General features: G+C 37.3%; 1 protein-coding gene across 1 annotated transcript in view; it reads right to left on the bottom strand.

The window, feature by feature from the left end:
* Positions 1–17104, bottom strand: part of IFT74 (intraflagellar transport 74) — a 38201-nt gene extending 21097 nt beyond the window's left edge. Inside the window, exons 1-9 of the mRNA XM_010138742.1 lie at positions 16988–17104; positions 15864–15999; positions 15312–15360; positions 14388–14486; positions 14165–14225; positions 13621–13680; positions 12582–12643; positions 1046–1184; positions 5–24 (exon numbers count right to left, since the gene is read on the bottom strand). Of these exons, the coding sequence (XP_010137044.1) occupies positions 5–24; positions 1046–1184; positions 12582–12643; positions 13621–13680; positions 14165–14225; positions 14388–14486; positions 15312–15360; positions 15864–15999; positions 16988–17104 (743 nt within the window). The remainder of the gene's footprint in view (positions 1–4; positions 25–1045; positions 1185–12581; positions 12644–13620; positions 13681–14164; positions 14226–14387; positions 14487–15311; positions 15361–15863; positions 16000–16987) is intronic.
* Between the last annotated feature and the right edge of the window lie 508 nt (positions 17105–17612).

Consider the following 17612-nt stretch of genomic DNA (forward strand, 5'->3'; position numbering starts at 1 on the left):
TTCCTGCTGCTGAACAATCAATTCCTAAAAAGAAAATAAAAGCAAAATTCAGATAAAAATTACTACTTGATGAGATTGCTTTTTTGTTCTGCAACTTGGTATTTACAAAATGTTGTAAAACATCTCAATGCCACTCTCAAAAATTTAAGAAACGAGACTGTGTCCACCTTTTCCAAGTAACTCAGATATAATACCTCCTTACTTTCAGCATCCAAGTTTTCCAATCAACTCCTATCATTGATATTTGCAGTTGGGCTACAACTAGAAAATTGTTTGTCCTTTTCTCACTATTTTTCTTAAAATCAGTACTGATGATGGAATTCGTAATTTCTGCTTGAGAAGCTGAACTAATCACCACAGTTTCTTCACAGTCCAGAAGAAAGACAGGTAGGCCCTGACAGGTGATCCACCTCATCCTAAGACAGCTAGGAAGCACTGGTCTCAAAATACGCCTGTCTCTCAGTACAAACTACACAGAGAAACTTTCTATGACACTGCGCCTGAAGCTAGAAAATCCCAGAGAACATAGAAATCTTACTGCTTTCCTTAACTTTAGGATTAGTGAAGTCACAAAATTTTACAAAGACCAGTTCATTTTTCTGATGCATTCAGACATACAACAAGAAAAACAACAACAACAACAACAAACATTTGGGTTTGCTTCTGTACACAGGAAGGACACTTTCTGCTCAAGTGAACTACAAAAATTGCTGGGGTTTGTTTTTCCCTTTTGTTTGCTTTTTACAATGATGAAACATTTAAGCACTATAGTGGTTTTTAGAACCTGCATGTCAGTCCCCAAATTTAAAAGGAAAATAATAAATATAACTTGTTCTTAAAATAATAAATACAAAAAGACACAAGCACTTAGTTTTAGTCAATTGCTCTGTTTATTTTTCAGGCATTTCTACAATTGATTAAGGTACCGGCAAGCTTTTTTTATTGTATTATTCCATCCTCAAGCTCTTTAATAGTTAAATTGTATCTGTAACCAATGGAGCCAGACTGAGAAACATTTCAGGTAAGTAAAATGAATCAAACCAACCTGGGAGAGTTTTTCATTTGCAGCCTTCATCTCCATATATTTAGCTTGATTTTCCTCTGACATGTCTTTTATTATGTCATCTGCTACAACCTTCTCACGTTCGATATCTTCTTCTACAGACTGAATTAATTTTTCTGTGCTGTAAGAACAGAACACCTTTGTAACTTTTACTAGTCGATGTTTATTTTAAGCACTCATTTCAAACTCAGGTGTTCCTTCAGCCTCACTGAAATGACCCTTTAACACAAAAATTCCACAGACTCTGGAAAACGGGAGTTACCTACTTGTATCTAACCTACTTGGAGCTGGAATAGCTATGTAGACATTCACACCATGTAATGCAGAGGACGATGAATTCTTTGTCTTCCCACTACTCACACAGTACTTGCCAAGACTCCCACCCTTTCTACCTGCATAATCCCCCAGACTGGCAAAAGCATGCTACTCCCTCTTGGTTGCTCCCAATCAGTGAATTCCTGGAATAAGAACAGGAAGTTAGAAATAAAGAAGCTTGTATGTGATTTCTGACTGCACGTAAAGGAAATGTATTATACAGATACCAAGACTTGATGGTACTGGATAATGATGATAAGACAACTCTCTTTTTTTCAATGAATCACTGGATTCCTTAGGAATGGAGAGTGGCTTCAGAGTCTTAGGCAGTGTGGAGCTTCTTCGCCCTGCAAGGACTAAGAAATTAGTCATTTGTGACATTCTTTATTCATGACTTTAATCTCTTTATAAAAAAGTCAATGGGCTGCAACCATAAAAACTTCTCTGCAGCTATAGTGAGCCTCCTGCAAATGTACTAGCAGATTCAAGGAAGACATGAAGAGCTGCTCCCACAATTTCATGTAATGTCTGGTAATTTCTACAAAATTCCTAAATGTAGAGAGTCAGTTTGAGAACATAGCTAAAGCGTAAGGAAATTAACAAAGACTCCTGAGACCCTGAAGAGCATACCTTCCTTCCCCTCACAGTTCAGGAAAGATTGTTTAAACTGTTTGCTTGTGAAAGTGCTAGCAGAGTGACAGCAGAGTGACTTCTGCTATTAATAACATCAGCTGGATATCTTTCTTCAGGAGTTATTTTTCTTCTATTTTCCATTAACTCTTCCTGAGTTGCAAGATGTCAAAAATTTTAAATTATATAACTAACACTACTGGAGCAGTGACCACAGCCAAGAATGCCCTCAGGCTTGAAAGATAAAACAAGATAGTGGAACCGCACAAGAATAACCTCAAGTTAAAGGAATAATGAAAATTTAATAGAATCAGAGAAGAGCTAATGTTGGAAAGGACTTCTGAAGGTCATCTAGTCCAGTTAATGAACAGTCAACTAGAGCAGTTTGTCAGTGTCTTGTTCAGTCAGGTTTTGAGTACCTAGAAGGAGGAAGACTCCACAACCTGTCTGGGGAATATTTTGATGTTGGATTACTCTTACAGTGACAAGAGTTCTTCTCAAATTCAGTGGAATTTCCTGTCTTCAATTTGTTGCCATCGTCTCTTGTCCTGCTCTTGGGCATCACTGAGAGAGACTGGCTCCATTTTCCTTGCTCCTGCTCATCAGTTATCTACTTTGATAAGATACCCACTAAGCGTTCTCTTCCAGAGATCAAACAATTCCAGCTTCCTCAGCCTTTCCTCATAGTTCTCATCACTACTAGTTTCACCACTTCATAGCAAAGAAACAAAGTGATGATCTCCCACTTTCCACAGCAAACTTGGAGTGCACTGGGACTGCCCCAGAAACACTGCATAGTTGTAATACGACGTTAAATGGAACATCCTCTTGAGAGTAAAAATGGTTTGTTCAGACCCAGTTCAAAGAGTAAGGCCCTCACTATAAGTACACTAGTTTATGAATGGATAATTACGTTACACTTGCTGGTGTGAAGGAGTAATTCTTAAAGTGAAGGATGTTCTTAACCTATGAGAGTAGTTTGATTCAAGTTCCTCCGGAAGACACAGAGCTCTGAGTTGGCAGGGAGCTTTCATGTTACGTCTTCACTGAAGGCTCCTCATCCCTCAGTCTGGGCCTATGAAATGTGTTAGCAGTGACAGTTTCTCTCAAATCAAGCCCAGCTGAAGAGATGACAGAATGAAAACAGAGAAATTGCAATGAAGAATTCAAGAAACTGCTGAAGTTGCTGATTTCCAGAACAGATTTCCACACTAGATGTAATTCAGATGGAGAGACTGTCAGTACTGATCATAGGGCATCTGTCTTTAAGTACAAACTACTGCCTTTTCCTGGAGATCACTGGGGCATTTAGGGAGGGAGAAGAGAATGTTGCTTGCTACATTTCTCCCGTGTTCCAAAACACCACGTGGAAGCAGCTGCCACTGTTGAGAGCAGTGGTGTCTCCAAGCTCTACTGTTTTTTTTTCTCATCTGTGCCTGAGACCGCAAGTATACACGGCAGAGTAAGGAAAAAAGCCTACTTTTCCAGCCCCACCAATGTGAAGTGTGTGTAGACACATAACAGAATAGCCTCTCTACCTTAGGCAAGTCTCTTCTTTTTTACATGATATGGACTCCTGGATAAATACTTCAAGGCGTTCTACTGCATCCTTGAGACTACAAATTTCTGACGTAGCTCTGATGCATCTTCTCTGGTAGAAACCTTTTGAAAGAAGCTTGAAACTCAGTGATTTTCTAAGAGGCAATAAGAGTATCAGCAATGGCTGTCACAGGAAGACAATTCATTTCCACAAGTAAATTGAAGACTAGTTATCGAGCTGAATCAGGGATGAGGCTTCAAAAAGTTGCAGAATGCTCTGACATATCAAGCAAAAATCGAAATGGCAATAACGCCACAGAGGGATAGTGAAATTAAATGTTTTACTACAGTTGCATATTTGAGAAGAATGGCGGATATACAAAAACTTTGTAGTCTGATGCTGTGCACTGGACAGAGTGAGCACCAATGCAAGAAAAAATTTACTGGATGTAGTGTTTGTGTACCAATGTAATGCCTTTTTCAACCTGCAAATAGACATGCTCTCAAATGACAGCAAGTATCGTTTGTTTTCAGAATTTCTTCCTGACATATAGCCTGTATTACAGATGTCCTTAAGTGCTTGCAATTCTTTGTAAATAATGTGTAAATACTGAGCTTTATGTATCACACCCTGCAGCTTCACTGATTATATGTTTCCAAAACACAAGAATTAACACAGATTTAATTAACTACTAGAGACCTTTACTTCAGGATGCAAATATATTGAAATTTTCTTCATCTGATGACTGATCACATAAAAAATGCAGGTCTTTTTCTGTCTCCAGTATTTCTTTAATTGATTATAACCCAACTTGCTTGTAAATTCCCTGTGGCATTTTAACTCAGTGCCTCTTATATGATCTGCAACTTGAAATTTGAGCATAATGCTATTATGCTTCCCTATTGGCTGCAGATCCAATTAAATCCAAGATGATTACAAGACGTTGCTTAACCTAGTCAATCTTTTGCTAAGGATCTTCTAGGGTTTTGTTTTTTTTTTTTTTTTTAACTGCCTGCTGGTTCATCAGGTACAAAGGTCAAACAGAATCGAAGTGCTGTTGCACCATATTATTTCTTGTCAATGTACTGACAGATCTACATGTGTACATACGCTGTTCCTAAGAAGCAACATAAAGGTAAGACGCTTGGCACATTTTTTTCAAAGCATAGGCAAAGATTTATTAGCATAACTTTGTTGCTAGACTGGAAACAAACACTCTTGAGATGCATTAAAAGTTCAGGAATTACTGTGAACCTTGGACATGCCAAGTTATTAAGTAAAGTGTGCTTCAGTAGGAAGCCAGGGAGCAGTCCGTTTCATCTCTGAAAACCAAACTACCTGATTATATATACTCCCCAAATTACCTCCCCAAATCTGCTTTTTTCTTTAAAAATCTAAGAAAAACTACAGAAATTACATACCTATTAAGTGATAAAATCTTCAAAAACTTTTTAAGAAAATGCTTCTAATTACAAGGAAATGTCAAGTTATTGCCAGTGTATTGCCAGGCTCAGTTTCCTTCCAAAGCAATAACTTTAAATGGCAATTCTTTTAGTCTCATTCTAGTAAAAGGCTAAATTGCAATTAAAAATACAGATGCTTTCCTGTTCTTCAGCTGATTATGTAAGTTCACACACACACAATGCAGGAAATCAGATATGTAATAACCCCCCTAACTTTTCAGTAGAAACAAAAGTAAAAAATAGGTACTATGTTTTTGACATAAACATATGTAGAGGGATTTTTAGAAAGAAAAAGGATTTAAGTTAATGGCATCCCCTTCATTCAGACATCTTAATTTTCTGCTTGAAGTTTTGAAGAAGTTTCAAATTAACTTCCATTTTCAAGTTGATTATTAGTAACTTACAGACTAACCTCTAAAACAGTATTTTAATATATTTTCCCCACTTTATTAAAGACACTATTTTTCTTGAATCCTGCAAGGTACAACAACACTATTAATCTGTATTTCTAGACTGCCTGGTTAAGGCCTGCTCTGTTTCTGAACATCTTGGAAGTGGTATCTTTAAGATCCAAGTATGCTATAAGATTAAATTGTTAACATAGTCTATATCAGGAGTTCTCAAACGGCATCGTGTTTTCCACTAGCAATATACAACCTGGCTCCACAAAGGATGCAGTTCACCAGCATCACCACTGACAAGGACAGGATCGAATACAGAACATAGCACGGCGGCTGCTGCTGCTAGCACCCCTTGTCCCTGCCACTGATAATGTCTAACAAAAAGGCTTATGAACTCTTTTTATATTTAATGTAAATTTCCAACAGCAGTAGATACACACAGTGGATCAGAGTAGTGTAAGTGGCATTTGTCTTCTTCTTTGCAAGAAGTTACTAAGTTCCCAGGCTGATTCAGTAAGGTGAGTGAGGTCAGCCCCCAGACACACAAACCTATAGAGGCAATCAGTAAGACTCAACCAATTTATTCTGTGAACTCATCTACTCCATACTGGTCAGCAAAGGCTTCCTGTATGCTTTCTAAGGATGGGTGGAGTTTTCCTTAAATCTGACTGGCTATATTCAGCATTGCTTATGCAATTGATCTTCCTTATGTACTTTCCCCCCTCTGTTCAATTCAGTGCATACTCTATACAGCTCAAGATACAATAGGCACTTTAAACAAGTATCTTACTCCTTATCTTTTTTTAGTCTTCTTTTAGTCTGGAAGATACAAACCCGGGAGGGAAATATTGAGATTCACTAAGCGCACTATCTTTTCTCTTCAGATGCTTAAGAAAAGTGTAAAAATGAAAATCTACCTTTTACATAAAATTTTAATTCAAGTCCAGCACAAACAGGGGCCAGTTTAACATCTGACAGAGATGGTTTAACATTCCAGTTTGAAATTAGTAGATCTTGCAAATAATGCCCGATTCAGGGGGGATGGATGAATGACTTTCTCTGAGAGATGTCAATGTCACAGTGAATACCATATGTCAGAAAAGCCTTCCTGACTCTCAAAAAATAAGGTTGAAATTTGTACAAATACGCCAGCACAAGAGAATGAACCATGTTCACCTAATTCCAAAGATCAGAGCAACAACTACACCCTCGTAACAGAGGTCCAGGTTTATGTCATAAGATATATATCATAACATGGATAATAAAGAGATATCAGCCTACTAATTAAAAAATCATTAAAAATGCTTAATAATTTCCATAAGAACATAAAAGAAATCTGACTGGATAAACAAGCCAATAATTTGCCTAGTACAGTATTCTGCCTCTGTCAGTGGCAACATGGGAAATTATTTAGGAAAAGCACACAAGCCTGAATACTTTCTACAACTGGCTCCTATCGAAGTCTTCCAGTAACCGTAACTGCTCTAACAGGTATATTAATGAGTACATACCTGCCTATTCATTTTACCCATTTACGAAACTGTTGTCTATTAACTTGTCTAATCAATCCCTTTTCTATGTGCTGATACAGTCTTCTCACTCAATTTAAGGTTTGGCTCGATTAAGTGAAAGCTGATTACATTAACTCTGATAACCTGTGTTTTTCCTCTTAATTTTACATTTTCTAGTATTTATTTAGAACAAAATTTATTAAATTATCATTGAAATAACTGTATCTATTAATCTGTTAAAACTACCATTACAAAAGACACTGGTATTCCGGTCTTGGTCTTGTTTTTTCTCTAGGCTCTAAACATGAAATTCCCTTGTCTTGTGATCTGGGCTGGAACACTTTTTTTGAATTCTGTCACTGCTGACTGCAACATTGCTTCTCAAACCGTAAGTATGTAGGAACAGTAACCTTATTTTTGAAAGACACACTAGGATCTAAAGGCTTTAAAAACTACGTTGTAAACATAGAATTTGTGAAGAATGAAGCACATGGACATCATTTTCTGTGAAATGGACAATTGGCTGCTGGCAGTCATTTTAAGTGGGTGAAAAACACTGAAACACATTTGACATGGTTTTATCTCTCAGTCAAATCTCTCTGCAGACAAGAGTGCCTCCTTTACCTTTACATCATCCTGGAATAGACCCAAAAAGGAACTCTAAGTCGGACAAGGCCAACTACTGCTCAAGTTAGACAGGTTTACTGAGTTAGCACTTGCCTGGCAAGTCCCAATGTATGTAAGAAATAAAAGATTTTTTTCAGAGATTAATTTAATGGATTTTGTATTTATTGGGGAATGGAGGTGAAGGAAGAACTCTTGATTAACAGTCAAGCAAAAAAACCTGGTATTGCACTATTTACTCTGACTAGTGGCCTACAGGTCCACTACTGTTTCTACTGCATGTTCATCCTTGGGACAAACATGAAGAACAAAAAAACTACACAATGGGTATATAAAGTATAGAAAAGGCTCTCCACCCACATTTGTTTTTAAATAACCTATCTAGACTCAATCTGGTCACAGCAGTAACAAACAACATGGGCTACTTATTCAGGAAGAGGGCTAACACAACCAATCTGTTCGCAGTACTTAGAATCTCTTTTAAAGCCAGCTCATGTATCCTGACACTAAACCATAGTCTGCAGTGATGCATACATACAAATATAAAGAAATCTAATCTTTCAGAAAACAAAAATGTTTCAAGGTATTGAGAGTAAACACTCTCAAATCTGAGAAGACTGCAGCGATGCTAAATTTCAACTCAGAAGACCAAAATGAATTTAAATGCCATATTTATATTAAAAATATTTGCTAAATATTTTGTTGAAGGTTTGCATGAAAGCTGTTTGAAAGAGTAAACATATCTGATTTTAAAACAAAACAATACATTTGGAAAAGCATACTGGAATTAATCTTCAGCGTTGAATCCACTTCCTCTATGACACCTTTTTTCCACATTATGTGGGAAAAGAATCCTTTTTCTGTGCAGCCAACCTTCACATATAATCAAAACCAGACAGCCCTACTAATTCCAAAGTAGCATGCCAAACTGGTTTTATTTTTGATGATCATGATATAAGGAATCTTGCATTTCAGAGTTGCAGCACTAAGTGATTTAGAACTGCAGGTCTCTGTACTCTAGGAAGATTCATTCCCCTGAAACACCAGAGCATAAGTATATTAAGAAAAACATAAATAAAATTGCATGAAGAGCAGTAGAACTTTACTTTAAACGTGCTGGCATTAAAAGATACAAGAAAGACCTTAAGAGTCATCCTTGAGACACCTTCATCACCAGACTTCCTCACAGCATTTAATTGTTGTATTTCTCTTCTTTTCAACAGGTCACTTGTGAGGAGTCTGGAAAGAACCTCTCTGATATCCCCACTACCCTTTTCCAAAACACTACAAAATTAAGCCTCAAAAATAATCAAATCACTTTAAAAGATAGTGACAAAAAGATTCTTCGAGGTTTTATTAATCTCATTGAACTTTATCTGAATGAAAATGTGATTACTGAACTGTATAATAACAGCTTCTCCAATCTGTCACAACTCGTAATTCTAGATATCAGCAACAATCGTATCAGCACAGTTCATAAAGCAGCATTTGCAGGATTAAATCAACTATCAGTGTTGAATCTATCCTGTAACAAAATTACTGAGCTAGATTCAGATGTATTTACGTCTCTAAAAAGTCTGACAGTTTTAAATCTACAGTATAACTTCCTGAAATCTTTTCCTGTAAAATCATCTTTTAAATTGATTAAAATTGTTTTAGCTGGAAACCCATGGACGTGCTCCTGTGACATTCTTGATTTACAGTTATGGCTAAATGCCTCCAATGTGACAATGGGTAAGTTTTGGTGAGAGCATCATTACTGCATCAAACAGCCTTATTTGGGGTTTTTTTGTCTCGAGGGTTTTTTTTTTTTTTTTTATTTGTATAATATCCACCATCAACTTTTCTGTATTTTGCAGTAATACATTAGTTATCCATGCATTTTTTTTTAGACTGGAGTGCCAATTAATTAGCAGTATCTTATAGCCTCTCCACTGTTCACATTCACAGAAAATGAAAACACCACTACGTGTACATTCCCAAACACCAGGGAAAAGTTCTCCGTCAAGACAGCAGCTATCCAAACAGCTGACTGCAAAATTGAAAAAGCTTCTTTAGAAAACACTTCCACTTTTGCCACTACAAGTAGTGCCTTACTATCAGATTCAACTCCAAACAACATGACTGAAAGCAATGGAACACGCGCAGGTAATATACTGATGTTTCACTTTACTGCTTACAAGCCATTTGATTTGCCATTCCGTGATTTCATATCATTTTGTATTCCCAGTACACTGCAATTTTTCCATAAAAGCTAGGGCTATGGAACAAACATATTTCCAGGTTTTGCTAGACCGTACACGCTCTACGGTGTATGTTAAGCTCTGCTGAATAAGGGCTCAAAACAGATAAACCATATCTGAATTCTCAAATGATAATACAAACTGATGATGAAATTTCAAAGGCTTGAAATTCAGACAATTGCCCAGATCTCTGTCTAATGAAACTAGGGAAGCATCTTTTAAAAAATTAAATAACTTCTTCCAAACTAAGCTGTCTTCTTAAAATGTGAAAGAGTAAACCTATTAATTTTACTCCTCCCCTCAACTATGTTCAGTGTAAAGCACATGGATGTGCCCATCCTATATTCTTTGAAAATTTCAGTCATGATCACTTTTGATGTTAATTCCATAATCGCCCTGTAATACTTGCGCTTTTCTTTTGGTAAAGTCTTTTTTTTTTCTTACATGCAAATTGATGTTCTCCACTCTTCCATACTGAAATGCTTTATTTCTTGCTTCTGGCTAAAGCAGAAGAAATACCAATCTCCAGATACATACACAAATTATAAGCCGCCACTTCCACATGCTTCTTTTGCTGTAGCAGCTATAATTTATTTTAGGACATCGACCAGTACACAAAACCAGCTTCTAAAGACTACAGGCCACAACAATCTATTGAAATCTCTAGTATAAAATAAATACAATGAAAAGGATATGCCAAACAAAAGATGTAGTATTTCAGGGTGCAGATATCATCACCATGAAAAAAATTAAGCCTGGGAAATAGAATTTTATGTCAATTACTTTTTTTTTCCCCAAAGCTCAATCTTGGAATTAAAATTTTTAAAAAATTATTTTATATGTCCTCAGAACTTTATCTGATTTTGAAACTACTATTTTTGATAAATATGCATGGTGGATTTGTTAGGAAATATGAGATGTACCTGCATTTTCTGTCCGAGTGATGTTACTGACTCCCTAATAATACAGCAATAACTACTAAAGCTTTGAAGAGACTTGGTAGTTCCCCTATCATTGTTTATTTCTTGAGTTCTCAATTGAACTATGAAAAAATTCATACTAGAGCTCTTGCTTGTATTTCTCATGAAGCTGACTCCTCTTTCTCTCCTGTCTGTTTTAAAGAGTTACCACTTCTTGGCAAAAGCTGGACCTTCCTAGCAGGTGTCCTAGGGTTTGTCGTAAGCACTACACTTCTGATATTTACTGCTGTAAAATGCCCGACGTGGTATCGCTATCTGATCAGCTACAGTCATCGTCGTCTGGAAGAAAATGACTCCGAGATGTTTGAACAGGAGTTCTCAGCTGACATGAGTTCTTCTCCTACAGGATCGGGTACTAATGATGAAGATCCCATAGTAATATTTGAGAAAATTCCTGCATTTGTGCCTGATGAAGACGGGTTTATTGAGGATAAATATGTAGATTCTTACATAACTGAGGAGACTTAATGTCTTAAAATGATGGCTGATGAACTGACTTTTCAAAACTGTAGCACTCTTGTACTTCTACATTACTCATGTTAAATACAAAATGAAGCTGAGCAATCCGCCTCCTTTCATCTTGTCAAACCGATAAGAAGGTAGTGCTGCCTGAATCATGAAGCTAAGTGTGATGACGTCCATGCATTAGTGTCACAAGTACTTCAAAACACGCAAAAACCCCTTATAAACCACATTTATAAAAACATATTTGGTTACTTATGGGGGCATGGGGAGGCAGGGGGAGAGCTTACTGTATATTGCTTAACATGAAGAAGTCTTTATAAAGTAGCTTGTGATGGCATAACCACAAATGCTTTCATTGTGAAAGAGTCCAGAAAGGAAAAATTATTTCTCTAAATTATTGAAGCACACCACTGCTTGGTCTTCAGACTGAGGACTGAATCCAAACAAATGGTGTCACAGCTCAATTAGGCAAAACTAACACAGTCAGAGAACAGAGCATTTGGGATTTTTTTTCTACCCAAATTAGCACAGCAAGGAAGACCAATTGCTCCAATCTCTCAAATGTGTCTACATAGTGTACAATGATAAATTATCATTACTGCGTATCCAATGTCTTTATGCCTTACTTGCTACTGAACCATGTTTTTTCCCTTCATGTTTTCTTAACACTTGAAAATACATTCAAGGGTAGAATAGACATATTTACAAGCTGTTGAAAACAGCAGTATTATTGAAAAGCGACTTTTGTTTTCTAAAACTGTATTCTAAAAGGGCTTATTTATACATAAAATCTCATCTTTGAGACTACTCTTCCTGGCAACAAGGAAGATCATAGCTCTTCATCCTGCACACCTAAATTAAACATCTCAGAAAATCACCCTCAGCCTATGGCTACACAAACCATTCTTACAGCTTACAAATTCTTACTGCAAGCATCTCACAGTCCTCATCTTGCCCTCCACGCACTCTTATCTTATTAGACAGGAATCTCAGTTCTAGTTCCCACTTCTGCTTGCTTTCCCCACTCTGCAGCTCCACAACGCAACCTCCAAAACTCAAGACCTTAACCCTTGACAGCAGGTTGCCAAATGACAAGAATCTCTGCTGCTACCTAACTCTTTCTGGCTGCCATGGTAAGAATCTCCATAGCAGTTATTCAGAAGAGTTTAAAGCTAGGAACTCCAGCTGCAGCCTGGCACTGATATATCATCTTGAAATTGCTCAGGTTATCACTTGCAGCATGCTTTGCACTGTTAAGGAACTTCTGAATCAGGTAACACCTCAATTTTGCCAAGTTCAGTAATGATTTGAACAGGTTTGGAGAAGCATACACTTCATGTACTTACGCTTGTCTTTCTGTGAAAATTTTATCCACACTCTCAGTATTTCGGTCATTCTGAACCTTTAACTTAAAGAAAAAAAAGATATTTTAATATAATATATAAAGATGCCTATTTTATGTTTAAATTCAAAGTTTCCTTTAAATGAGCAAGAAGCTACTCAGAATGCAGAGAAAGGAGCAGCAGAGACCGCCTGCTCTAGAGGTTCTCCGCAGTTTATACTGAAGATGGTAATTTCTGAAATGGCAATCTTCCACCGGAAACCAAAGGAAGTAAGAAGGCATCCCCATGATTGAAAAAGAAATACAATCAAGCTTTTAACAAATCAGTTAACTTACTACTACTGTGGGATATATTCCTGCAAATCTTAGTAAAATGCGTCTTAAAGTTTACAGACAGAATGAAAATGTAATGCTTGGAAAGGATCATTCTCTGTAAGACGCAGACATCGTGTCTTTATTTTTCAATCAAATGCAGAGAAAAAAACCCAACTTTGTTTTGACCAAGAAATAGGTGGGTTTTCAAGCTACGAAAACAAACTTTTCTAAAACTAGTTCCTTTTGTTGATGGACAAAGTGATCAAGAAATGGAACACACTTAATGTCAGTCATTAATGCCACTTAGTTCTTAAAGGAATATTCTGTGTTGGAAAATAAAGAAAGTAAAAATAGAACAAAAGTTCATTGATTTTGTGGCCAGCCGTATCAGACACCTATGTAATATTTATTACACCAGAATCATTTAGGATGCAGAAGACGAAAGAGAACTAAATTTCTAGAAGACCAGGCAGCTCGTAATTTGGCTGGGGACGACAGCCTTCTCAAACCTAGAAGACAGAAAACTGTCATAGGGCTGTTAATGCAGCACTTCAGCCATTGTCTCACTACAAACATCTTGCCAATGTTATGGTTAATTAAACTGGAAAACATGGGTAAGTTTTAAATTAGGGCTATGCTTTTTTAAGTACGTTTTCTATGTTCAAAGCACTAAGAATGTTCGAAGCACAATTTCACTGTTCAAACATAGCAAATATACCAATTCTTACCATATTGTAATCTCGAATCACTTCTGCTATATCCGTATTGGTGTTAAGCATATCCACAACCTGAAATGAGACAGGATTCCAATGTGTTATTACTTGCCTTCTTTTTCACTTGCACACAAAAAAAAAAAATCAGACAAATAAGTAGCAACTTAAAAGGTGCTCATGAAAACAGAGCAATTTTCTGTTATTGCAAATAGAAAAAACATGATTTGGCAATCTGAATAGATGACATGCAGTCTTCTGAAGTAATCGTCATTATATGTAGCTGTACAAAACCCACACATATTATGTACCACTGATTTCTTAAATCCATACAAGAAGCAACCGCTTCTCCTAATGAAAAGGAAGTACACTTCCTTGTTTTTTTCTTTTATGTTTTCCTTCATTTCCATCTTTTTCCTTTTCAGTAACTGAATAAAAGGCAGTATTAACCAGCACATTTTTCCAGACAAATGCCAATAAAAAAAAGATGCTGAAGTAATGCAAAAGCAGTACAAATAGGAGAAGAGAGAATATTCAGTATCAAAAGTTGATAGCAGCATACCATGTTGTAGTCTGCTAGCTGACCTTGAAACTCTTTGATTTCACCAGCTAAAGCCTCCGCCCTAAATACAAAATTAAAAGTCAAACTTAAGATGGGAAGATTCATATAAAAATAAAATAATGAAGAGAAGAATTATTTAATGGTTCCTTGAAGGCTGCACAATTCTTGAGAACAGTCTTGTGACTGAGAAAGTTAGCACTGCATGAGATGCGACACTTCTCACCTTTTTTCATAAGACAAATAGACAGATTTCTCTTGCTTGTACATTTCTACTTCTTCCTGTAGCTTGTTAATTTCTGTCGTGAGTTCACTTGTTTTGCTTCTGCAAAAAAATAAAGAAGAATCACTAACATTTGAACATGCAAGTAAAACACAGATAGAACAGAAATTACATTTTAGTACAGGAGAAGCACAATCAGCATCTCTTTCCCACACTGGACCGTGTTTCAAGTCAGCATGTCAAAGAAGAGCTGGATAAGTGAGAAAAAAAAGCAGAGTGGTTCTATCAGGTAAAATTGTAACTAGTTGTTAGAAGATCTGGATAGGAAATAAAATGTTTTAATTAGCTTTTTGTCCCTGCTGGTGAAACAAGATGTGAATTATTCTCAAATGGACAGTAAAAAAAGTGACAATATCATTTCGCAGAATCATCCATACTTAAAATGACATCTTTTAGAATTTATTATTCTGTACTGCAATATGATTGAGTGACGTAGCATACTCAGTACACTTCCTGCAAGGCCTTGCCTTTGTCAGTGTTAGCTCAAAGTACAATCCAAGTGACCCACCCAAAACGTACGCTAAAGAGTACTTAGTTTGTGATGCTGCTTCTTACAGCCGAGGCTATCAGACCTATCAAGCTTTACAGGTGGAACTTCAAAACCACTGACCCTCCTTTTACTAACACTGTGGGAGCACATTTAACTTAGCAATCCTAATAACAAAATATCAAACGAATCTACTTGTACTTGGAAGCAAGCATAAAATTCCTTTCCTCCTACAAACTATATGTAAAATGACCATAACACTAGACCTAACTACAAACGAACTTCACTTATCCCACGCTATTGTTAAGCACAACAAACTTCATGTCAGAAAGGCAGCAGAGCACTAAACCTGCAAGTTTGAATGTGTTGTTAAAACATACCTCAGCACTCCAAGGTAATACGTTTTATCCATTATCTGCCTCTGAGGACCTGACAAAGGAGAGTAAGATCACATTATGTTCGAAAACAACTAATTTTGATGAACTGTAAGTTACGAAAAAAATCTGCAGAATTTGCAGGTAGAGAATTGCCATCCTCTCAGCGTTCTTAAAGAGATTTTACCTCACTAAAACAAAGGGCAGAAATTCATTTTAGGCTATTGTGAAGATAAACATTACTTTTTCAGCTATATGAACAGTCACTATATTCCACCATGTTTTAATTAGTATTTAGTGATGTAAGACGAAAAAACTTACCTTATTCTTTTCTTTAAATAATTTTTAAGGCAGCTCAGGCACAGAAAAGCCTTTGTATCTGCTGACTACCAAGAGAAAAGTAAATAAAAGGGATGCCTTAATCTTAATTTCCTTTCTACTACTCCTAGCTATTCATTCTGCAAATTTATACAGTGATGAAAAGTTTTCCTTCAAAAACATAAATATTCCTTTAAAATGCTTGCAAACTCCTTGATAGCTATTTTTAGTAAAAAATACCTTTCATTGCAGTTTCCATTCCACTTAATCCCTGTTGAGTCACTGGACGGTCTGCAACTTTAATCTGAGATGATAAGACTCCTCCAGTAGCTGAAGAACCACCACGAGAACTGGGTCTTGATGTACCAGGAGGCATCTATAAAACAAACCAATACACAAGTCTCCCAACTCAGAATTATGAATTATTATCCTTATGCAATTGCCAAAGCAATTAAAAACTTAGGTTAGTCTCTATCCTGCTCCTATAAGAATCTTCTAGCCTTTATATCTCTTCAGGGAAACAAAGGTTCAGTCAAATGTCTGCTGCAGAAAGGTTAGAGATTGATGAACAGATGTTCGTCATTTCCTTTGTCTGCATCTTTGTCTCCATCTGTCCTATGTCCCAACACAAATGCTATTAAGGTCTCCCAGATGAATTCTTGATGCCGGACCTCCTTGACCGCTTACAGTCAAAATTAGAGAATTAAACTCTCTACAAAATTAAAATCTTCTTCCTGAGAAACTAACCCTGCAGTCATAGAATCATCTGGTTGGAAGAGGCCTTTAAAATCATTGAGCCCACTGTTCACCCTGCACTGCCAGGGTCTCTAAACCATGTCTCTCAGCACCATAACAACACAGCTTTTAAACACCTCCAGGGATGGGACTCCACCACTTCCCCGGGCAACCTGTTCCAAGGCTTCACAACCCTCTCTGTAAAGAAGTTTTCCTGATGTCTAACCTAGATCTCCCCTGGTGCAATTTAAGGCCATTTCCTCTTGTCCTGTCACTTGTTACTTGGGAGATGAGACCAACCCCCACCTCCCCACAACCTCCTTTCAGGGAGCTGTAGACAGCGATAAGGTCTCCCCTCAGCCTCCTTTTCTCCAGGCTAAACAACCCCGGTTCCCTCAGCTGCTCCTCATAAGACTGTTCTCCAGACCCTTTACCAGCTTTGTTGCCCTTCTCTGAAAACACTCCAGCATCTCAATGTCCCTCTTGGAGTGAGGGGCCCAAAACCGGATACAGTACTCAAAATGTGGTCTCACGCTACTAAAAAAAAAACCAAACAGAAAACAAACAAACTCCAAAAAATGGATAAAAATCTGTATATGTTAAAGTTAATGTTAAAATTTTTAACATACCCCTGTTCCTACTCTGGTTGCTGATGGAGCCCTTGATGAGGAGGCAGGCCTTGCAGTCAGCCCTATTCCTGCCCTTGAAGAAGGACGAGATATTGAAGGTCTCTGACTGGTGGACATATTTGTTCCTTTGTGAACTTTTCTCTGGAAAGGATAGAAATAGTCCTTTAATTTGCATAAGTCCTTTAAAACTACCAGAAAGTGACTCTTTAAAGCTTAATTCTTCCCCCTATTAAACCGTGGTGTTTTCTATAGAAATCTGCAATGCACTTCCTTTCCACTGGAAAGGCATGATATCAGACAGAGACAGCACTCAGAAAACACCGCAGAAGGTCCATGAGGAAGGTGAGACAGCAGTCCCTTTTCAGTGCTTAGTCAGTCCTCAGTGTTTAAACAGGTTACTCCTGCTAATTCTCGTGCCATTTATGGTTCTCAGCACCTGCCCGCAGAGTTCAAGTCTCTCATGAAACAAACGGGAAGTGAACAGCTATTGTAAATACCCATTCGGGTTCCCTGGAGACAGTCCTTCAGGCACAGCCAGTCCCCCGCACGAACCCAGACTACGCTCCCCCTGCTCCATCCCGATGGCCTTCACCAGACTCTGGACGAGCTCCTCGCCAGACGCAGC

This window comes from Buceros rhinoceros, unplaced genomic scaffold, assembly GCF_000710305.1.
Source record: "Buceros rhinoceros silvestris isolate BGI_N320 unplaced genomic scaffold, ASM71030v1 scaffold296, whole genome shotgun sequence".
Lineage (NCBI taxonomy): Eukaryota > Metazoa > Chordata > Aves > Bucerotiformes > Bucerotidae > Buceros > Buceros rhinoceros.